At 47.9% G+C, this 24,363-nt stretch overlaps 1 protein-coding gene across 3 annotated transcripts in view; it reads left to right on the top strand.

Moving 5' to 3' along the window:
• spef2 (sperm flagellar 2) overlaps positions 1-24,363 on the top strand; it is an 849,051-nt gene that overhangs the window by 646,330 nt on the left and 178,358 nt on the right. For all 3 annotated transcript variants that reach the window (XM_068029096.1, XM_068029094.1, XM_068029095.1), the window contains 3 exons: positions 3,516-3,657; positions 5,899-6,036; positions 18,901-19,073. In XM_068029096.1, coding sequence (XP_067885197.1) covers positions 3,516-3,657; positions 5,899-6,036; positions 18,901-19,073 — 453 coding nt within the window. The remainder of the gene's footprint in view (positions 1-3,515; positions 3,658-5,898; positions 6,037-18,900; positions 19,074-24,363) is intronic.

The following is a 24,363-nucleotide window of genomic DNA, read 5'->3' as shown; positions in this document are numbered from 1 at the left end:
CGCACCTTTTCAAGTGAAGCCTCTCCCCCGCGCACTTTTTCAAGTGAAGCCTCTCCCCCGCGCACTTTTTCAAGTGAAGCCTCTCCCCCGCGCACTTTTTCAAGTGAAGCCTCTCCCCCGCGCACTTTTTCAAGTGAAGCCTCTCCCCCGCGCACTTTTTCAAGTGAAGCCTCTCCCCCGCGCACTTTTTCAAGTGAAGCCTCTCCCCCGCGCTCTTTTTCAAGTGAAGCCTCTCCCCCGCGCTCTTTTTCAAGTGAAGCCTCTCCCCCGCGCTCTTTTTCAAGTGAAGCCTCTCCCCCGCGCTCTTTTTCAAGTGAAGCCTCTCCCCCGCGCTCTTTTTCAAGTGAAGCCTCTCCCCCGCGCTCTTTTTCAAGTGAAGCCTCTCCCCCGCGCTCTTTTTCAAGTGAAGCCTCTCCCCCGCGCTCTTTTTCAAGTGAAGCCTCTCCCCCGCGCTCTTTTTCAAGTGAAGCCTCTCCCCCGCGCTCTTTTTCAAGTGAAGCCTCTCCCCCGCGCTCTTTTTCAAGTGAAGCCTCTCCCCCGCGCTCTTTTTCAAGTGAAGCCTCTCCCCCGCGCTCTTTTTCAAGTGAAGCCTCTCCCCCGCGCTCTTTTTCAAGTGAAGCCTCTCCCCCGCGCTCTTTTTCAAGTGAAGCCTCTCCCCCGCGCTCTTTTTCAAGTGAAGCCTCTCCCCCGCGCTCTTTTTCAAGTGAAGCCTCTCCCCCGCGCTCTTTTTCAAGTGAAGCCTCTCCCCCGCGCTCTTTTTCAAGTGAAGCCTCTCCCCCGCGCTCTTTTTCAAGTGAAGCCTCTCCCCCGCGCTCTTTTTCAAGGGAAGCCTCTCCCCCGCGCTCTTTTTCAAGGGAAGCCTCTCCCCCGCGCTCTTTTTCAAGGGAAGCCTCTCCCCCGCGCTCTTTTTCAAGGGAAGCCTCTCCCCCGCGCTCTTTTTCAAGGGAAGCCTCTCCCCCGCGCTCTTTTTCAAGGGAAGCCTCTCCCCCGCGCTCTTTTTGATGAAGATTCTACCCACCCTGTGTTCAATGGCGCCTCTCCCCGCCCTCCTCGCTCTTTTCTAAAAGCAGAGATTGACCAATTGCGAAGTCTTGCGGGTCAATTTAACTGTTTGGGCTCTCAGACTAGGCCTAATGTTAGTTTTGATGTGCTGGAGTTAAGCACGCTGATGAAACATCCAATATTTGAGAATAGTTTACGGGCAAATAAAACATTAATAAAGTAAGTCTGGAGAAATGTGTAATGACGTTTCCATCCTTTGGTGACCCCAAAAAACATGAAGCTAATCATTTTTAGAGATAGAGTCATAGACATTGTGCCCTCATCACAGAAGATCCCGCACCTCGCAACACTGGTCTCCATTCCCTGCCAGTAGCCATCAAAGTGGCTTTGAACTTCTTTGCTTCTGGCTCCTTCCAAGGATCAGCTGTGGTCTTTAGTGACCTCTTACAATTAGGGGGGAGACGGCATAGTGGTAATGTCACCGGACTAGTAATCCTGAGCCTAGGTTTATGTTCTGGGGACATGGGTTTGAATCTCACCACAGCAGATCATGAAATTTGAATTCAATTAATAAATTTGGAATTAAAAGCTAGTCTAATGATGACCATGAAACCATTGTCGATTGTTGTAAAAGCCCATCTGGTTTACTAACGCCCTTTAGGGAAGGAAATCTGCTGTCCTTACCTGGTCTGACCTACATGTGACTCCAGACCCACAGCAATGTGGTTGACTCTGAAATGGTCTCTGAAATGGCCTAGCAAGCCACTCAGTTGAAGGGCAATTTGGGATGGGCAATAAATGCTGGCCTAGTCAGTGACTCCCACAAACTGATGAAAAGAAAGCTGCACACCACTATCGTGCTCCAGTGATGCCGTGCTCCAGTGATGCCCTCTTTGCCAGAGCTGGACAGCACATTCATTTCACAACAGACACGACCTCGCAGGGATAGAGTGCATTAGGTTTTCCATTGCTGGATTCCCCCAGATACAGGGCATCATCGATTGCACCCAGGTGGCCATCAGGCACCCAGCGAGCGGCCAATGTGATCCATCAACAGGAAGGGCTTCCACTCCCTGAACGTCCATTTGGTCTGTGATTGCAACAAGAGCTTCCTCTATATGTGCGCTCGCTTTCCCAGCAGCTGCCTTGATTCCTTCATCCTCCACCAGTCCAGTCCGCCTCAGATCTTCACTCCAACCTCCAAAGTGTGTGGATGGATCCTAGAGGAAGAGATGGCTACTGACCCTTCTACAGGAACGCCAGACAGAGGAACAAAGGCGATAGAGCCAATGCCCCCTGCTCACCTTTGAGCAGATCATCAGGCTTCTGAAGAAGCTATTCCAGTGTCTGAACCATTGGTGCCCCCCAATATCCTCCTGAAAGGGCCCTGGTCATTGTGGTGGGCTGCTGTGCTCTCCATAATGTGGTCCTCCAGACTGGTGTGGACCTTGAGGACAGTGAGGCCCTAAAAAGAGACAGCTCATCAGGGAGGAGCAGGAGTTAAGGGAGGAGAAGGAAGAGGGGTCGGAGGGAGATGATGCTGAAAAGAGAGGTGCCCTGCTACATGACAAGGTGGTCACCCTCCCGTCACCCTCTGGGAAGAGAACCTCCTTTCCTCTCCCTCATGGCTTCCAGCATTGATGAATCGAGATCCTGCTGCAGATGTCAGGCCTCCGGCTCTCCTGTGACATCTCACTTCCCTCTGGTGAAGTGCAAGGCTTTGGCATAAATTGCAGATCCCTCCTTCTGGACAACCAGCAGCCTCAGTGATGGCTGCCATGGGGTGTCTAAATGAGTCCCACACTTCTTCTGAACCACCTCCATTCATGCCCCTACTGGCTCTAAGTGGACAGGAAACGCATCTCCATACCAATTAAGGCCTCACTCCCATGCAAATCTGAACTTTCATCAGTTTCCCACCAGAGGCAGGTTTCTGATCCAGAAACAGACCTGGCTGCTGTTTCCCGCCTCAAAGTGCACAGGTAACCAACAGCAACATGAGGAAAAACGTTTTTATGCAGCAAGTGATTGGGTTTTGGAATGTACTGCCTGAGAGTGTGTTGGTGGCAGAGTCAATTGTGGCTTTCAAAAGGGAATTGGATAATTGAGAGAGAAAATTTGTAGGGCTACGGGGAAAGGGCTGAGTTGCTATTGCAGAGAGCTGGCATGAAAACAATGGCCTGAATGGCCTCCTTCTGTGCTTTAAGCATTCTGTGTACAGGATGCAGAACCCACATATACAGGAACTAACACCCAGAAGAAGGGGTCAGGTAACAAACTATACAAGGACTGACTGTTATGTACTGAGAAGTATGGGGACTGGAATGGAGGTACACAAGTTGACACCATGATCCACAAAAGACTGCAGTGCTGGACGGGGGTGAATCATTCACTTTTGTTCATTGTGTACCTTACAGGAACTGACACTGAGCCATATTGTCTGAATGAGAGTGGTGTATGCCATGCATCAGTTGAGAATATGATGGCCATGCTTGTGATTCATTTCTTTCCAGGAAAGATTTTCAGGAGTATTTGGAAACCCGCCCTGACCACAAACAAGAGTTTGTGTCGCAGTGGCAAGCTGACTACAATTCCATCGCTGAAGATCTGCGACAAGATGATGAAATGAAAGCAGAGCTGCTGCTGCGGCTTTATGTAAGTGTGAGCTCCCGATATTCCCCTGGGCTCTGTGTAAGTGTGAGCTCCCGATCTTCCCCTGGGCTCTGTGTAAGTGTGAGCTCCCGATATTCCCCTGGGCTCTGTGTAAGTGTGAGCTCCCGATATTCCCCTGGGCTCTGTGTAAGTGTGAGCTCCCGATATTCCCCTGGGCTCTGTGTAAGTGTGAGCTCCCGATATTCCCCTGGGCTCTGTGTAAGTGTGAGCTCCCGATATTCCCCTGGGCTCTGTGTAAGTGTGAGCTCCCGATATTCCCCATGGCTCTATGTAAGTGTGAGCTCCCGATATTCCCCTGGGCTCTGTGTAAGTGTGAGATCCTGATATTCCCCTGGGCTCTGTGTAAGTGTGAGCTCCCGATATTCCCCTGGGCTCTGTGTAAGTGTGAGATCCTGATATTCCCCTGGGCTCTGTGTCAGTGTGAGCTCCCGATATTCCCCTGGGCTCAGTGTAAGTGTGAGATCCCGATATTCCCCTGGGCTCTGTGTAAGTGTGAGCTCCCGATCTTCCCCTGGGCTCTGTGTAAGTGTGAGCTCCCGATCTTCCCCTGGGCTCTGTGTAAGTGTGAGCTCCCGATCTTCCCCTGGGCTCTGTGTAAGTGTGAGCTCCCGATATTCCCCTGGGCTCGGTGTAGGTGTGAGATCCTGATATTCCCCTGGGCTCTGTGTAAGTATGAGCTCCCGATATTCCCCTGGGCTCTGTGTAAGTGTGAGATCCCGATATTCCCCTGGGCTCTGTGTAAGTGTGAGCTCCCGATCTTCCCCTGGGCTCTGTGTAAGTGTGAGCTCCCGATATTCCCCTGGGCTCGGTGTAGGTGTGAGATCCTGATATTCCCCTGGGCTCTGTGTAAGTATGAGCTCCCGATATTCCCCGGGGCTCTGTCGTAAGTGTGAGTCCTGATATGCCCCCGGGGCTCTGTGTCAGTGTGAGTCCTGATATGCCCCCGGGGCTCTGTGTCAGTGTGAGTCCTGATATGCCCCCGGGGCTCTGTGTCAGTGTGAGTCCTGATATTCCCCCGGGGCTCTGTGTAAGTGTGAGCTCCGGTCTCCCCCGGGGCTCTGTGTAAGTGTGAGCTCCGGTCTCCCCCGGGGCTCTGTGTAAGTGTGAGCTCCGGTCTCCCCCGGGGCTCTGTGTAAGTGTGAGCTCCGGTCTCCCCCGGGGCTCTGTGTAAGTGTGAGCTCCGGTCTCCCCCGGGGCTCTGTGTAAGTGTGAGCTCCGGTCTCCCCCGGGGCTCTGTGTAAGTGTGAGCTCCGGTCTCCCCCGGGGCTCTGTGTAAGTGTGAGCTCCGGTCTACCCTGGGGCTCTGTGTAAGTGTGAGTCCTGATATTCCCCCGGGGCGCTGTGTAAGTGTGAGCTCCGGTCTCCCCCGGGGCGCTGTGTAAGTGTGAGCTCCGGTCTCCCCCGGGGCTCTGTGTAAGTGTGAGTCCTGATATTCCCCCGGGGCTCTGTGTAAGTATGAGCTCTCATTACATGATTGATGTCACTGTTGAGCTCCTGTCTCAGCCCAGCAGCTGTTCCTCGAAGGATTCAAACCGCACTGATGTTGCCAAATGTAGTCGTTAAATGACTGGAGATATGACCAAGTTGCACATGATGTATGACCAATGTCATATTTAACAGAGTCCTGACAAGCATCCTTACCCCCACCAGTACATGCAAGAAGCAAGAACTTCACAGCTTTCTGGTGCAAGTTTGTCAGGGAGCAGCTTTCAAAGCCAAAAGCAAAGTCATCGACCTGTCCTGATGAAGGGTCATCGACCTCAAATGTTAACTCTGTTTCTCACTCCAGAAATGCTGCCTGACCTACTGAGTATTTTTAGTATTCTCTGTTTTTATTTCAGGGTTCAAAGGCACCAGAGTGAGGGCAGGAAATTCTCCCCATCTTGTTGTAATCCAGGAAGCCAGATGGTGAAGGATAGAACTGGAGCCAATCTTTATACACTTTTTTGTATTTATTTACAGAGTGACACATTACAGGCATACACTTCCTAACCCCAACAACCACAGTTTCACTTTGGATCCATCACCTGCATACAATTAAACATAATTAATATACAATTAACACATCTAGCCAGCCCAGACTGAAGACAGGAAATTCTCCCCATTTGACGGCTGCATCAATGACACGTGAAACTAGTTTGGGCAATCACAATCTACAGAGGGTATGGGCTTCTATTTGTCTGGGATATCTGAATTCACTGAGTCTGTTAATTTACTGTATAGAACCTGCGGGAGTGTCTGTGGGATATCTCTGATAACAGGAAGGAAGATGCTGAGCGAGAGAGGATGAACATTATGGGTAATGGCTGGCTGGAGGATCATCTGGGTGTACTGCTCAACATCTACACAACCTTCATGCAGGTATGAAAGCTCCATTGTGTCCTACTCTGCAACACGTTGATGTTGGTTGGAAGGAGCTTTTGGAACTTATAGTTCTACACTGAAACACATAGTTCAACGATTGCTTCTCATCAGTTCTGAGGGAATTTGGAGCCACCTTGGCCCATTGGGAATAAAGGAGAGCTGCCCAGAGTCTCACTGTCACTCAGAGAGGATTTATAGACAGCTAGACTGGGATGGTTAATATTGAAAGAAAGAACTTGCATTTTTACAGTGTTTTTTATGACCTCAGGAGATCCCAAAGCATTTTACAGCCAATGAAGTACTTTCAACGTGTAGTCACTGTTGTGATGTAAGAATTTGTGCACAGCAAGCTCCCACATACAACAAAAGGATAAACTACGTAAGTCAGCCTAACCTCGCTGGTGGGAAAATTATTGGGGAAAAAAATTTTGAAGGACAGGATAAGTCTTCGTTTAGAAATACATGGGCTGGGATTTTATCTGGGCGACGGGGGTCTCGACCTCCGCAAAAGCGCTGCCAAAAACACCACATTGCCCCTTCTGTGGGAGGCTCGCTGAATGAAGTACCAATTAAGATACGGAAGTGGATAGTGGCGGGCCTTCTATGGGATCAAGGATCCTGGTGATGGAAATCCTGCTTTCTGAGAGCTACCAGCCAATCAGAGGCTGGCCGCTCTTTAACTGTGCAGCGCCACCGTGGAGGCAGTGGCCACTGTGGGTGGAGCACCCACCCGAGGCCCAGGAGCGGTGCTGGACCCAAGCTACAGGTAGGTCAGGACAGGAGAGGTCACAGGGCAGGGGGTTGTAGGTAGGTCGGCAGCAAGGGCAGAGTGTTGGCTCTCAGTGGGAACCCTCCCTTCCCGTGCCAGGTCCCTCGTCCAGGCACTAAGTGCCTTTCAATGAGGCCCCCAACCCCACCTGAGGCGGCAAGCAACCTGCACGGTTTTTCTTCTTGTGCTTCCCGTGGGGCAACATGCAACCGCCCCCCCCCCACCCTGGATTTAATTTCAGTGGAGGCGGAAAGATGACTGGATCCTCCCGCCACCATCTCACCTGATTATATGCTCTTCCCTCCTCCAAACCCACCACAGGAGAGCAAATAATTCCCCCGATGGTTTAATCAAAGACAGTCAGCACGGATTTCTTAAGGGAAGGTTGTGCCTGACTAACATAATTGAATACTTTGAGGAGGTAACACAGAGCGTCGATGAAGGTAGTGTATTTGATGTTGTCTAGATGGATTTTAGCAAAACTTTTGATAAAGTCCCACTTGGTAGACTGGTCACAAAAGTAAAAGCCCATAGGAAGAATGCAAAGTGGCAAGTTAGGGTAGGCAGTGGCGTAGTGGTATTATCATTGGACTAGGAACCCAGAGACCCAGGGTATTTCTCTGGGGACATGGGTTCAAATCCCACCACAGCAGAAGGTGGAATTTGAATTCAATTAGTAAATCTGGAATTAAAAGCTAGTCTAATGATGGCCATGAAACCATTGTCGATTGTTGTAAAAACCCATCTGGTTCACTAATGTCCTTTAGAGAAGGAAATCTGCTGTCCTTACCTGGTCTGGCCTACATGTGACTCCAGAGCCACAGCAATGTGGTTAACTCTTACATGCCCTCTGAAATGGCCTAGCAAGCCACTCAGTTGTACCTAACCGCTACGAAGTCAATAAAAAGGAATGAAACCGGACGGACCACCCGGTATCGACCTAGGCACCGGAAAAGACAACGGAAAACCCAGCCCTGTCGACCCTGTAAAGTCCTCCTTACTAACATCTGGGGGCTTGTGCCAAAGTTGGGAGAGCTGTCCCACAGACTAGTCAAGCAACAACCTGACAGAGTCATACTCACGGAATCATACCTTACAGACAATGTCCCAGACACTACCATCACCATCCCCGGGTATGTCCTGTCCCACCGGCAGGACAGACCCAGCAGAGGTGGTGGCACAGTGGTGTACAGTAGGGAGGGAGTTGCCCTGGGAGTCCTCAACATTGACTCCGGGCCCCATAAAGTCTCATGGCATCAGGTCAAACATGGGCAAGGTAACCTCCTACTGATTACCACCTACCGCCCTCCCTCAGCTGATGACTCAGTACTCCTCCATGTTGAAAACCACTTGGAGGAAGCACTGAGGGTGGCAAGGGCACAAAATGTACTCTGGGTGGGGGACCTCAATGTTCATCACCAAGAGTGGCTCGGGAGCACCACTACTGACTGAGCTGGCCGAGTCCTAAAGGACATAGCTGCTAGACTGGGTCTGCGACAGGTGGTGGGGGAACCAACACGAGGGGAAAACATACTTGACCTCGTCCTCGCCAATCTGCCTGCCGCAGATGCTTCAGTCCATGACAGTATTGGTAGGAGTGACCACCGCGCAGTCCTTGTGGAGACGAAGTCCCTCCTTCACATTGATGATACCGTCCATCATGTTGTGTGGCACTACCACCGTGCTAAATGGGATAGATTTCGAACAGATCTAGCAATGCAAAACTGGGCATCCATGAGGCGCTGTGGGCCATCAGCAGCAGCAGAATTGTACTCAACCACAATCTGTAACCTCATGGCCCGGCATATCCCCCACTCTACCATTACCATCAAGCCAGGAGACCAGCCATGGTTCAATGAAGAGTGCAGGAGGGCATGCCAGGAGCAGCACCAGGCATACCTCAAAATGAGGTGTCAACCTGGTGAAGCTACAACACAGGACTATCTGCATGCCAAACTGCGTAAGCAGCATGCGATAGAGAGAGCTAAGCGATCCCATAACCAACGGATCAGATCTAAGCTCTGCAGTCCTGCTACATCCAGCTGTGAATGGTGGTGGACAATTAAACAACTAACTGGAGGAGGTGGCTCCACAAATATCCCCATCCTCAATGATGGGGGAGCCCAGCACATCAGTGCAAAAGATAAGGCTGAAGCATTTGCAACAGTCTTCAGCCAGAAGTGCCGAGTTGATGATCCATCTCGGCCTCCTCCTGAAGTCTCCAGCATCACAGATGCCAGACTTCAGCCAATTCGATTCACTCTGCGTGATATCAAGAAATGACTGAAGGCACTGGATACTGCAAAAGCTATGGGCCCTGACAATATTCCGGCAATAGTACTGACGACCTGTGCTCCAGAACTTGCCTCGCCCCTCGCCAAGCTGTTCCAGTACAGCTACAACACTGGCATCTACCCTGCAATGTGGAAAATTGCCCAGGTATGTCCTGTACACAAAAAGCAGGACAAGTCCAACCGGCCAATTACTGCCCCATCAGCCTACTCTCAATCATCAGTAAAGTGATGGAAGGTGTCATCAACAGTGCCATCAAGCGGCACTTGCTTCGCAATAACCTGCTCAGTGGCGCTCAGTTTGGGTTCCGCCAGGTCCTGACCTCATTACAGCCTTGGTTCAAAGATGGACAAAAGAGTTGAACTCAAGAGGTGAGGTGAGAGTGACTGCCCTTGACATCAAGGCAGCATTTGACCAAGTATGGCTTCAAGGAGCCCTAGCAAAACTGGAGTCAATGGGGATCAGGGGGAAAACCCTCCGCTGGCTGGAGTCATGCCTAGCGAAAAGGAAGATGGTTGTGGTTGTTGGAGGTCAATCATCTGAGCTCCAGGACATCACTCACTGCATGAGTACCTCAGGGTAGTGTCCTAGGCCCAACCATCTTCAGCTGCTTCATCAATGACCTACCTTCAATCATAAGGTCAGAAGTGGGGATGTTCGCTGATGATTGCACAATGCACAAAACAACATTCGTGACTCCTCAGATACTGAAACAGTCCGTGTAGAAATGCAGCAAGACCTGGACAATATCCAGGCTTGGGCTGATAAGTGGCAAGTAACAATCGCGCCACACAAGTGCCAGGCAATGACCATCTCTAACAAGAGAGAATCTAACCATCTCCCCTTGACATTCAACGGCATTACCATCGCTGAATCCCCCACTATCAACATCCTGGGGACCACCATTGACCAGAAACTGAACTGGAATAGCCATATAAATACCGTGGCTACAAGAGCAGGTCAGAGGCTAGGAATCCTGAGGCGAGTAACTCACCTCCTGACTCCCCAAAGCCTGTCCATCATCTACAAGGCACAAGTCAGGAGTGTGATGGAATACTCTCCACTTGCCTGGATGGGTGCAGCTCCAACAACAATCAAGAAGCTCGACACCATCCAGGACAAAGCAGCCCGCTTGATTGTCACCCCATCTACAAACATTCACTCCCTCCACCACCAACGCACAGTGGCAGCAGTGTGCACCATCTACAAGATGCACTGCAGCAATGCACTAAGGCTCCTTAGACAGCACCTTCCAAACCTGCGACCTATACCAACTAGAAGGACAAGGGCAACAAATGCATGGGAACATCACCACCTGCAAGTTCTCCTCCAAGTCACACACCATCCTGACTTGGAACTATATTGCCGTTCCTTCACTGTCGCTAGGTCAAAATCCTGGAACTCCCTTCCTAACAGCACTGTGGGTGTACCTACTCCAAATGGACTGCAGCGGTTCAAGAAGGCAGCTCACCACCACCTTCTCAAGGGCAATTAGGGATGGGCAATAAATGCTGGCCTGGCCAGTGATGCCGACATCCCATGAATGAATAAAAAAAAAAAGTTGGATCCAAAATTGTCTCAGAGGCCACAAGCAAAAGGTAATGGTTGATGGATATTTTTGTGACTGGAAGACTTTTTCCATTGGGGTTCTGCGGGCTCCGCTTTTTGTGGTATTTATCAATGATTTTGCCTTCGGGGGTATGATTAAGAAGTTTGCAGACGATACAAAAATTGCCCTTGTGGTCAACAAAGCTGTAAACTGAAGGAAGATATCAATGGACTAGTCAGGTGTCCAGAACAATGGCAAATTAAATTCAATCTGGAGAAGTGTGAAGCAATGCATTTGGACAAGGCAAGGGAATACACAGTAAAGACAGGATACTGAGAAATATAGAGGAATAGAGGGACCTTGGAAGGCATGTCCACAACTTCTGAAGGTGGCTGCAAAAGGTGGTCAAGAAGACATACGGGATACTTGCCTTTATTAACCATGGTGCAGAATACAAGAGCAGGGAGGTTATGCTGGAACTGTATAAAACACTAGTTAAGCCATAGCTGGAGTACTGCTTGCAGTTCTGTTCACCGCATTATAGCAAAGATGTGATTGCACAAGAGAGGGTACAGAGGAGATTTACGAGCATGTTGCCTGGACTGGAGAGTTGTACTTATGAGGAAAGTTTGGATTGATTCTGACCCTCTGACAGGGCGGCGCTCCCTCAGTTTTGACCCTCCAACAGTGCAGCGCTCCCTCAGTACTGCCCCTCTACTGAAGGTGCAAGACACCCTTAATTTTGATCTGAACAAGACTTAAACAATTAAGGCAACAGGATACTTGGATAGTAAGTCCAGAAAGTTTATTGGAAGTAAAATCATACTTAATAAATTCAGGAAAATAACTTTACAGATCGCGCAGGTAATAGTCATAGAGTCAAAGTTACACAACACAGAAACAAGCCCTTCGGCCCACAGTGTCCGTGCCGGCCATCAAGAACCTATTTATTCTAATCCCATTTTCCAGCACTTGGTCCGTAGCCTTGTATGCTATGGCGTTTAAAATGATCATCTAAATACTTCTTAAATGTTATGATGGTTCTGGCCTCCACCACCCCTTCAGGCAGTGTGTTCCAGATTCCAACCACCCTCTGGGTGAAAAGATTTTTCCTCAAATCCCCTCTAAATCTCCTGCCCTTGCCTTAAATCTATGCCCCTTGGTTATTGACACCTCCGCTAAGAGAAAAAGTTTCTTCCTATCTACCCTATCTGAGCCCCTCATAAGTTTGTGTGCCTCAGTCAGGTCCCCCCTCAGCCTTCTCTGCTCTAAGGAAAACAACCCTAGACTATCCAGTCTCTCTTCATAGCTCCAGCCCAGGCAACATCCTGGTGAATCTCCTCTGCACCCTCTCCAGTGCAATCACATCCTTCCTGTAGTGTGGCAACCAGAACTGTACACAGTACTCCAGCTGTGACCTAAATAGCATTTTATACAGCCCCATCAGAACCTCCCTGCTCTTATATTCTATGCCTCGGCTAATAAAGGCAAGTATCCTTTATGACTTCCTAACCAAAAATCTACCTGTGCTGCTACCTTCAGTGATCTATGGACAAGTACACCAAGGGCCCTCTGACCCTTTGTACTTCCTCGGGTCCTACCATCCATTGTATATTCCCTTGCCTTGTTAGTCCTCCCAAAATGCATCACCTCACACTTTTCAGTATTAAATTCCATTTGCCATTACTCCACCCATCTTACCAGCCCATCTATATCGTCCTGTAATCTAAGGCTTTCCTCCTCACTATTTACAACACCACCAATTTTCGTGTCATCTGTGAACATACTGATCATACCTCCTATATTCACGTCTAAATCATTAATGTACACTACAAACAGCAAGGGTCCCAGCACCGATCCCTGTGGTACACCACTGGTCACAGGCTTCCAATCGCAAAAACAACCCTCGACCATCACCCTCTGCCTCCTGCCACTAAGCCAATTTTGGATCCACTTTGCCAAATTGCCCTGGATCCCATGGGCTCTTATCTTCTTAACCAACCTCCCATGTGGGACCTTATCAAAAGCCTTACTGAAGTCCATGTAGACTACATCAACTGCTTTACCCTCATCTACACCTCTAGTCACCTCCTCGAAAAATTCAATCAAGTTAGATACGATCTCCCCCTGACAAAGCCATGCTGACTATCCCTGATTAATCCCTGCCTCTCCAAGTGGAGATTAATCCTGTCCCTCAGAATTATTTCCAATAGTTTCCCGACCACTGATGTTAGACTCACCGGCCTGTAATTACCTGGTCTATCCCTGCTACCCTTCTTGAATAATGGTACCACATTCGCTGTCCTCCAATTCTCTGGCACCTATCCTGTGGCCAGAGAGGATTTGAAAAACTTGTGTCACTTTGGTCAGATCCTGTTTTATCATATTGAAATCGGCCTTCCCCCAATTCAGTACCTTTATTTCCAGTCCATCTTTGTCCTTTTCTATAACTATTTTAAAATCTTAGACTTATGGTCACTATTCCCGAAATGCTTTCCCACTGACACTTCTACCACTTGTCCGGCTTCATTCCCTCAGATAAGGGAATTAAGAACATAAGAAATAGGGGCAAGAGTAGGTCAATCAGCCCCTCAAGCCTGCCCTACCATTCAATAAGATCATGGCTGATCTGTTCCAGGCCTCAACTCCTCTTTCGGGCCTGCTCCGCATAACCCTTGACTCCCCGAGATTTCAAAAATCTATCTACCTCCTCCTTAAATTTAGTGACCCAGCCTCTACAACTCTGAGGAGAATTCCAGAGATTCACCACCCTCAGAGAAGAAATTCCTTCGTATCTCAGTTTTAAATGTGTGCCCCCTTATTCTGTAATTATGTCCCCGAGTTCGAGATTCCCCCACTAGTGGAAACATCTTCTCAACATCTACCCTATCGAGCCCCCTTAAAATATTGTATATTTCAATAAGGTCGCCTCTCATTCTTCTAAACTCCAATGAATAAAGGCCTAACTTGTTTAGCCGTTCTTGATAAGACAACCCCTTCATCCCAGGAATCAGCCTAGTGAATCTTTTCTGAACTGCCTCCAATGCTAGTATATCCTTCTTTAAATATGGGGACCAAAACTGTATGCAGTGCTCCAGGTGTGGCCTCACCAACACCCTGTACAGTTGTAACAAGACTTCCCTATTTTTAAACTCAACCCCCTAGCAATAAAGGCCAAAATTCCATTTGCCTTCCTAATTACTTGCTGCACCTGCATGCTAACTTTTTGTGTTTCATGTACAAGAACACCCAGATGCCTCTGTACTGCAGCATTTTATAGTCTTTCTCCATCTAAATAATAATCTGCCTTTTTATTCTTCCTACCAAAGTGGATGACCTCACACTTTCCCACATTGAACTCCATCTGCCAAGTTTTTGCTCACTTACTTAACCTATCTATATCCCTTTGCAGATTCTGTGTCCTCATCACAACATGCCATCCCACCTATTTTTGTATCGTCAGCAAATTTGGATACACTACACTCTGTCCCTTCCTCTGAGTCATTAATATAGATAGTAAATAGTTGAGGTCCTAGGACTGATCCTTGTGGCACCCTACTAGTTACGGCTTTCCAACCTGAAAAAGACCCATTGATCCCAACTCACTGCCTTCTGTGTGTTAGCCAATCCTCAATCCATGCCAACACATTACCCCCAATACCCTGAGCTCTTATTTTGTCCAGTAACCTTTTATGTGGCACCTTATCGAAAGCCTTCTGAAAATCCAAATACACTACATCTACAGGTTCCCCTTTATCCATTCTCTTTGTTATATCCTCAAAGAACTCTAACATTTTTGTCAAACATGATTTCCCCTTCGTAAAACCATGTTGACTCTGTCCGACCAATGCCTCCACTATCTCTGCAGCCACTTCTTTTAAAACCCTTGGGTGCGGGCCATCAGGTCCTGGCGACTTGTCTGCCTTTATTCCCATCATTTTGTCCAGCACCTTTTCTCTTGTGATAGTGATTGTTACAAGTTCCTCCCTCCCATTAACATCTTGCTCATCTGTTATTGTTGGGATGTTTATAGTGTCTTTCAACGTGAAGACTGATGCAAAATATTGGTTTAAATTATCTGCCATTTCCCTGTTATTAATTCCCCAGTCTCATCCTCTAAGGATCCCACACTTACTTTAGCTACTGTCTTCCTTTTTATATACCCGTAGAAGCTCTTATTTGCTTTTATATTTCTTGCCAATTTACTCTCATAATCAATTTTTTCCCTCTTTGTCAGTTTTTTAGTCATCTGCTGCTGGTTCCTATAAAAAAAAATTCCCAATCCTCTGGCCTACCACTAGCTTTCACCACTTTGTACGCTTTTGTTTTTGATTTGATACTCTCCTTAACTTCCTTTGTTATCTACGGGTGGTTCATCATTCTCATCGAGTCCTTCCTTCTGACCCAAAGAAATGTTTGCTGAGTGTTATGAAATATCTGCTTAAAAGACTGCCACTGTTCATCTACTGACTTTCCCTTTAGTCTATTTTCCTAGCCCGCTTTAGACAACTCTTTCTTCATACCTCTGTAATTGCCCTTGTTTAAGTTGAAGACACTGGTTTGAGACCCGAGTTGCTCTCCCTCAAACTGAATTTGAAATTCTACCATGTTATGATCATTTCCCCCTAGAGGATCCTTAACTACGAGATCTCTTATTAATCCTACCTCATTACACAATACCAAATCTAAAATAGCCTGTTCCCGGATAGGTTCTCCAACGTATTGTTCTCAGTAACAGTCCCTGATGCACTCTACAAATTCATCTTCCATGTTACCCTTGCCAATTTGATTTGTCCAGTCTATATGCAGATTAAAATCAGCTATGATAATGGTAGGACCTTCTACGTGCTGGCTCAAAAAGCTCTTCTGGATGCACTTTAAGAATTCCGCCCCCTTTAAGTCTTTTGCACTAAGACTATCCCAGTTAATATGGGGGAGTTGAAATCCCCTACTATTGAAATTACCCTATTATTTTTACACCTCTCTGAGATTTGCCTACATATCTGCTCCTCTATCTCTCCCTGACTGTTTGGAGGCCTGTAGTACACTCCCAGCAAAGTGATTGCCCCCTTTTTGTTTTTAAGTTCTACCATATGGCCTCATTTGAGGAGCCTTCTGAGATATCATCCCTCCTTACTGCGTTAATTGACTCAGGTGATGTGAAGACCCTCTCGGTCTGTCTGGTCTGATAGTTCTTTTGTTATCTTCACATGTGCTGGAGTTCTATTTCTGTGACTCTTATTGGTCCCTGCACGCCGAAACCTTACAAGACTTCTGTTTTAAACTCTTTCTGACCAACATGCCCTCTAGCAATCAGGGGCATGCTGGCCTAGTAATTGGTTCTAGCTGTTACTATCCTCATTAGATTGGTTTTTAATTACGACTTCAAATTGAGATAAGACACCTGGTAACATGAACAAAGGAGTACGTATGCTGTCCAAGTTCCCAAGCACTTGGGCTGAAATATTGTCTCTTCTGCACAGAACTTCCTTCATTCTCAGAGATACAATCTGATTAATGTTACCTGTGGAGGCTTCTCAGCCTTGAAATAACAAAGGGTTACTGGGAGCCCGTAATGCCTCGCTTAACATGAATGGCCAGCTCTTCTGATCACAGATTACAAATGAACTGAATATTTAAAGTTATACATTAGCAAATTAAACAATACTGTAACTTAATGAATACTCCATCAAGGCTGTCAGATTAACTGTGACTATGAATTTCTTTTAATACATTGAAATAAAATATAACTGACTCCTTTAACTAATGCCTTAGTATCAGATTAAAGAGTAAAGTAAATAATAAAGCTAATTCTAACCACCCCAAAACTACCTGCACCCTCCAAGAGTGCAGAGCTCCCTCAGTACTGCCCCTCTGTCAGGGCAGCTCTCCCTCAGGAGTTTCAGCCTCAATTTTGTTCTCGACACTTTGGAGTATGACTTTTATTTTATCCAATCATGGGATGTGGGTGTCGCTGGCTAAGCCAGCGTTTATTACCCATCCCTAATTGTCCTTGAGAAGGTGGTGGTGAGCTGCCTTCTTGAACCGCTGCAGTCCGTGTGGGTTAGGTACACCCACAGTGCTGTTAGGAAGGGAGTTCCAGGATATTGACCCACTGACAGTGAAGGAACGGTGATATAGTTCCAAGTCAGGATGGTGTGTGACTTGGAGGGGAACTTGCAGGTGGTGGTGTTCCCATGCATTTGCTGCCCTTGTCCTTCCGGTTGGTAGAGGTCGCAGGTTTGGAAGGTGCTGTCTAAGGAGCTTTGGTGAGTTGCTGCAGTGCATCTTATAGATGGTACACACTGCTGCCATTGTGCGTCAATGGTGGAGGGACTGAATGTTTATGGATGGGGTGCCAGTCAAGTGGGCTGCTTTGTCCTGTATGGTGTCAAGCTTCTTGACTGTTGTTGGAGCTGCACCCATCCAGGCAAGTGGAGAGCATTCCATCACACTCCTGACTTGTTGCTTGTAGATGGTGGACAGGCTTTGGGGAGTCAGGAGGTGAGTTACTCGCTGCAGGATTGCTAGCCTCTGACCTGCTCTTGTAGCCACAGTATTTAGGTGGCTGGTCCAGTTCAGTTTCTGGTCAATGGTGCCCCCCAGGATGTTGATAGTGGGAGATTCAGCAATGGCAATGCCATTGAACATCAAGGGGAGATGTTAGATTCTCTCTTGTTTGAGATGGTCATTGCCTGGCACTTGTGTGGCATGAATGTTACTTGCCACTTATCAGTCCAAGCCTGGATATTGTCCAGGTCTTGCTGCATTTCTACACCGACTGCTTCAGTATCTGAGGAGTCACGAATGGTGCTGAACATTGTGCAATCATCAGCGAACATCCCCACTTCTGACCTTATGATTGAAGGAAGGTCATTGAAGCAGCTGAAGATGGTTGGGCCTAGGACACTACCCTGAGGAACTCCTGCAGTGATGTCCTGGAGCTGAGGTGATTGACTTCCAGCAACCACAACCATCTTCCTTTGCGCTAGGTATGACTCCAGCCAGTGGAGGGTTTTCCACCTGATCCCCATTGACCACAGTTTTGCTAGGGCTCCTTGATGCCATACTCAGTCAAACGCTGCCTTGATGTCAAGGGCAGTCACTCTCACCTCACCTCTTGAGTTCAGCTCTTTTGTCCATGTTTGAACCAAATTTGTAATGAGGTCAGGAACTGAGTGGCCCTGGCGGAATCAAAGTGAGCGTTAGTAAGCAGGTTATTGCTGAGCAAGTGCCATTTGATAGCACTGTCGACGACACCTTCCATCACTTTACTGATGATTGAGAGTAGACTGATCCGGTATTTGGCCGGATTGAATTTGTCCTGCTTTTTGTGTACAGGACATCCCTGGACAATTTTCCACATTGCAGGGTAGATGCCAGTGTTGGAGCTGTACTGGAACAGCTTGTCTCGGGGCGCGGCAAGTTCTGGAGCACAGGTCTTCAGTACTATTGCCAGAATGTTGTCAGGGCCCGTCGCCTTTGCAGTATCCAGTGCCTTCAGTCGTTTCTTGATATCACACGGAGTGAATCAAATTGGCTGAAGTCTGGCATCTGTAAAGATGGATGCAAATGCTCAGCCTTGTCTTTTGCATTGATGTGCTGGGCTCCCCCATCATTGAGGATGGGGCTGTTTGTCGAGCCTCCTCCTCCAGTCAGTTGTTTAATTGTCCACAACAATTCATGACTGGATGTAACTGGTGTGTCGAGCTTAGATCTCATCCGTTGGTTGTGGGATCGCTTAGCTGTATCACATGCTGCTTACGTTGTTTGGCATGTTAATGGTTCTGAGTTGTTGCTTCATCAGGTTGACACCTCATTTTGAGGTTTGCCTGGTGCTGCTCCTGGCATGCCCTCCTGCACTTTCAGTGAGCTATGGTTGGTTCCCTGGCTTGATGGTAATGGTAGAGTGAGGGATATGCTGGGCCATGAGGTTACAGATTGTGGTTGAATACAATTCTGCTGCTGAAAGCCCACAGCGCCTCATGGATGCCCAGTTTTGAGTTGCTAGATTTGTTCTAAATCTATCCCATTTAGCACGGTGGTACTGGGGTGAGGGGAACAAACACCCAGAGGGGCAGGGCACACTGGGGTGAGGGGAACAAACACCCAGAGGGGCAGGGCACACTGGGGTGAGGGGAACAAACACCCAGAGGGGCAGGGCACACTGGGGTGAGGGGAACAAACACCCAGAGGGGCAGGGCACACTGGGGTAAAGGGAATCTCACTACACCGCTGGTTTCTTTGCTAGGTGGAGATCGATCGGTTCCAGGACACACACCGATTCCTGCAGGATTATTACAAAGGAATGGGAGGGAACATCCCACCGGAGGAAAGCAAGGAGTTTTCACGGATCCCATTGGTTAGCGTGGCTGATGTACAGTTAACTGCCTCAGTGCCAATGATCGATCAGGAAACTGGGAGGTACGATTTGGGCAGTGATTGTGTGAGTAGATTGTGGATTCTTTAAAGTGGCAACCACATGTCTGAAATGGAGTGGGTGGATCCCTGTCATTTTGTGCAGTACCTTGGGATGTGGGAGTCGCTGGCTCTCCTGTTATTATTACTACAGCCCTCTAGGGACAAGCAGGGTGGCACGGGGGCCCATAAAATAGTGAGGGAAGGCAGCAGGTGGAGCGCCCGTCACCTTCCCGATGCCATTCAATTTTGTCAGACATGGGGAAGGCTGAGGAAGGCCTGCACACCCAGAGGACAATTGTGGCCCAAAAGTTGCCAATTAATGACCACCTAAGGGCCTGTTCCCACTGCCCACTGTATTTTACCAATCGCTGGTGGCAGCCACACAATGTGGAGACCGCCAATAACACCAAGCAGCCTCCCTGTGGGCTGCGTGAGGGGACCCCACAGAGGGCCCCCAGTGGCAAAGGCCGCCTCTGCACCAACACCTCCCCTTGTTAGAGTCATACAGTTATACAGCACAGAAACAGGCCCTTCGGCCCATCATGTCCATGTCGGCCATCAAGCACCTAACTATTCTAATCCCATATTCCTGCACTTGGCCCATAGCCTTGTATGCTATGGCGGTTCAAGTGCTCATCTAAATGCTTCTTAAATGTTGTGAGGGTTCCTGCCTCTACCACCTCTTCAGGCAGTGCGTTCCAGATTCCAACCACCCTCTGGATGAAAATATTTTTCCTCAAATCCCCTCTAAACCTCCTGCCCCTTACCTTAAATCTATGCCCTCTGGTTATTGACACCTCCGCTAAGGGAAAAAGTTTCTTCCTATCTAACCCTATCAATGCCCCTCATAATTTTGTATACCTCAATCAGGTCTCTCCCCTCAGCCTTCTCCGCTCCAAGGAAAACAACCCTAGCCTTTTCAGTCTCTCTTCATAGCTGAAATGCTCCAGCCCAGGCAACATCCTGGTGAATCTCCTCTTCTCCCTCTCCAGTGCAATCACATCCTACCAATAGTGTGGAGCCCAGAACTGTACACAGTACTCCAGCTGTGGCCTAACTAGTGTTTTATACAGCTCCATCATAACCTCCCTGCTCTTATATTCTATGCCTCAGCTGATAAAGGCAAGTATCCCATGTGCCTTCCGAAACCACTTTATCTACCTGTGCTGCTGCCTTCAGTGATCTATGGACAAGTACACCAAGATCCCTCTGTCCTTCTGTACTTCCTCAGGTCCTACCATCCATTGTATATTCCCTTGCCTTGTTAGTCCTCCCAAAATGCATCATGTCACACTTCTCAGGATTAAATTCCATTTGTCACTGCTTTGCCCATCTTACCAGCCCACCTATAACGTCCTGTAATCAAAAACTTTCCTCCTCACTATTTACGACACCAGCGATTTTCGTGTCATCTGTGAACTTACTGATCATACCTCCTATATTCACGTCTAAATCATTAATGTACACTACAAACAGCAAGGGTCCCAGCACCGATCCCTGCGGTACACCACTGGTCACAGGCTTCCACTCGCAAAAACAACCCTCGACCATCACCCTCTGCCTCCTGCCACTAAGCCAATTTTGGATCCACTTTGTCAAATTGCCCTGGATCCCATGGGCTCTTATTTTCTTAACCAATCTCCCATGCAGGACCTTATCAAAAGCCTTACTGAAGTCCATGTAGACTACATCAACTGCTTTACCCTCATCTGCACATCTGGGCACCGCCTCGAAAAATTCAATCAAGTTAGTTTGACATGATCTCCCCCTGACAAAGCCATGCTGACTATCCCTGCTTAATCCCTGCCTCTCCAAGTGAAGATTAATCCTGTCCCTCAGAATTTTTTCCAATATTTTCCCAACCACTGATGTTAGACTCACCGACCTGTAATTACCTGGTTTATCCCTGCTACCCTTCTTGTATAATGGTACCACATTCGCTGTCCTCCAGTCCTCTGGTACCTCTCCTGTGGCCAGAGAGGATTTGAAAATTTGTGTCAAAGCCCCTGCTATCTCCTCCCTTGCCTCACATAACAGCCTCGGATGCATCCCAAATGGGCCTGGGGATTTATCCACTTTTAAGCCCGCTAAAACAGCTAATACTTCCTCCCTTTCAATGCTAATATGTTCAAGTATATCACAATCCCCCTCCCTGATCTCTACACCTACATCGTCCTTCTCCATAGTGAACACAGATGCAAAGTAATCATTTAAAACCTCACCTATGTCCTCCAGCTTAAAACACAGATTGCCACTTTGGTCCCTAATGGACCCCACTCTTTCCCTCGTTATCCTCTTGCTCTTAATATACTTATAAAACACCTGAGGATTTTCCTTTATCTTGCCCGCCAGTGTTTTTCATGTCCCCTCTTCGCTCTCCTAATTACTTTTTTTAGTACCCCCCCTACACTTCCTATACTCCTCTAGTGCCTCCACTGTATTCAATGTTCCGAATCTGCCATAAGCCTTCATTTTTTTCCTGATCCAATCCTCTATATCCCTTGGCATCCAGGGTTCCCTGGACTTGTTGGTCCGAGTCTTCACCTTAACAGGTACATATTGGCTCTGAACACTCACTATTTCCTCTTTGAATGACTGCCACTGGTCTGATGTAGACTTTCCGACAAGTAGCTGCTCCCAGTCCACTTTGGCCAGATCCTGTTTTATCATATTGAAACGGCTTTCCCCCAATTCTGTGCCTTTATTTCTGGCCCGTCTTTGTCCTTTTCCATAACAACCTTAAATCTTAGAGTTTTGGTCACTATCCCCAAAATGCACCCCCATTGATACTTCTACCACTTGTCCAGTTTCATTCCCTGGGATTAGGTCCAGTACTGCCCCTTCTCTTGTAGGACTTTCTACGTACTGGCTCAAAAAGCTCTCCTGTATGCATTTTAAGATTTCCGCCCCCTTTAAACCTTTTGCACTAAGACTATCCCAGTTGATATTAGGTGAGTTGAAATCCCCTACTATTATTACCCTATTACTTTTACACCTCTCTGAGATTTGCCTACATATCTGCTCCTCTATCTCTCCCTGACTGTTTGGAGGCCTGTAGTACTCTCCCAGCCAAGAGATTGCCTCCTTTTTGTTTTTAAGTTCTACCCATATGGCCTCATTTGAAGATGTCATCCCCCCCTTACTACAGTAATTGACTCCTTGATCAACAGTGCAATGCCACCTCCTCTTTTACCCCCTCCCCCGTCACACCTGAAGATTCTATACCCTGGAATATTGAGCTGCCAGTCCTGCCCTTCCCTCAACCATGTCTCTGTGATAGCAATAATATCATAATCCCTTGTGCTAATCAATGCCCTCAATTCATTTATTTTTAGTTATTTTTTTCTTTTTTCTTTTTTTTTTGTATTTATTTTATTTTAGTTTGTTCAGTTTGCTTACACACTGTTTTTTTTCATGTTTGTACTTGTGGCTGTTCAGTTTTCAGTCCATTAACACCCTCTCGGTACTAATGCTTTGTCTTTCAACACACATTAACATATTGTTTGCCTTTGCTCCATGACTCCTTGATCAACAGTGCAATGCCACCTCCTCTTTTACCCCCTCCCCCGTCACGCCTGAAGATCTATACCCTGGAATATTGAGCTGCCAGTCCTGCTTCTCCCTCAACCATGTCTCTGTGTTAGCAATAATATCATATTCCCATGTGCTAATCAACGCCCTCAATTCATCTGCCTTACTAGTAAGACTCTTTGCATTAAAATAGATGCAATCCAGCCTTTCATTTTTCCCTTGTGCCTTAGCAGGTCGATATTTGCTCTGCTTCCAGACTGACTCAGTTTCTCTTCTATATTTGGCTGTGCCTCACCCCCTACTGTACCTCCACTCTGTATCCCATCCCCCTGCCAAATTAGTTTAAACCCCCTCCAACAGCACTAGCAAACCTCCCAGCCAGGATGTTGGTCCCATTCCGGTTCAGGTGCAACCCGTCCAACTTGTACTGGTCCCACCTTTGCCAGAAACAGACCCAGTGATCCAAGAATCTAAAGCCCTCCCTCCTGCGCCACCTCCTCAGCCACGCATTCAGCTGCTCTATCCTCCTATTCCTATACTCACTAGCACGTGTCCTCAACAACCACTCCCCCCATCCGGCCCACCCCTCCCACTCCTCGCCTGGCTTGCCTGCTGCAGTCCCAGCAGTCGCCACTGCTCCTGGTGGTGCTGCTGAACTGCTGAGCGATCAGCCTTCTGATGGCCGGCAGCACTTGGAGGCAGGTTCTCAGTCCTCAAAGGGACCGGGGCCCTGGCACTGGACAGTTAACTGTCTGAGCACTGTCAAATGCAGCCAGGGTCCCTCACAACAGCCAAAGCTGGATTCCCCTCGTCTTTCTGGCCTGGCGTCAGGGCCTTCGTCACCTTCATAAAATCCAGCCCACTGTGTGCATTGGTGTACAAATATTTGACCGCATTTTTAATGGGATTTCCTCTCACTTTATGTTTAACCATCTTTTTAGACTCCTCTTCTATACCTCTATTTATTCCCTTGCCATCAATGTCCTCCATTACTTTATACCTTCCTTTGCTCTGCTTTTCTGTTTTGTTTACATTTAGCCTGCTTACATTTCTTGTAGATTCCTCCCTCCTTATTGTTTAAAGCCTTTTTCACCTCCCTATTTACCCTTTCTGCCAGGACTTGCTCCTTCGTGTCCCAGAGCTGGTGCCAGTGCCCTATGAAAAAGAACCACTCTTTCCCACACCAGCCCTTTAGCCACCTGGACTATATCCAGGCTTGGGTTGATAAGTAGCAAGTAACATTCATGCCACACAAGGGCCAGGCAATGACTATCTCCAAAAAGAGAGAATCCTGTCATCTTCCCCGTGACATTCAATGGCATTACCGTCGCTTCACCCCCCACTATCAACATCCTGAAACCATTGACCAGTAACTGAACTGGACCAGCCACATAAATGCTGTGGCTACAAGAGCAGGTCAGAGGCTAGGAATTCTGTGGCGCGTAACTCACCTCCTGACTCCCCAAAGCTACAAGGTATAAGTCCAGAGTATGATGGAATACTCTCCACTTGCCTGAATGGCTGCAGCTCCAACACTCAAGCTCGACACCATCAAGACAAAGCAGCCCGCTTGATTGGCACCCCATCCACCACCTTCAACATTCACTCCTTCCACCACCAACGCACAGTGGCAGCAGTGTGTACCATCTACAAGATGCTTTGCAGTAACTCCTTCGATCAAATCTTTCAAACCCATGACCTCTACTGCCTAGAAGGACAAGGGCAGCAGATGCATGGTAACATCACCACCTGCAAGTTTTTT

The sequence above is a fragment of the Heterodontus francisci genome, chromosome 4 (genome assembly GCF_036365525.1).
Source record: "Heterodontus francisci isolate sHetFra1 chromosome 4, sHetFra1.hap1, whole genome shotgun sequence".
Taxonomy (NCBI): domain Eukaryota; kingdom Metazoa; phylum Chordata; class Chondrichthyes; order Heterodontiformes; family Heterodontidae; genus Heterodontus; species Heterodontus francisci.
The sequence above is the reverse complement of the archived record's forward strand: the minus strand, read 5'-3'. Positions and strand labels throughout refer to the sequence as shown.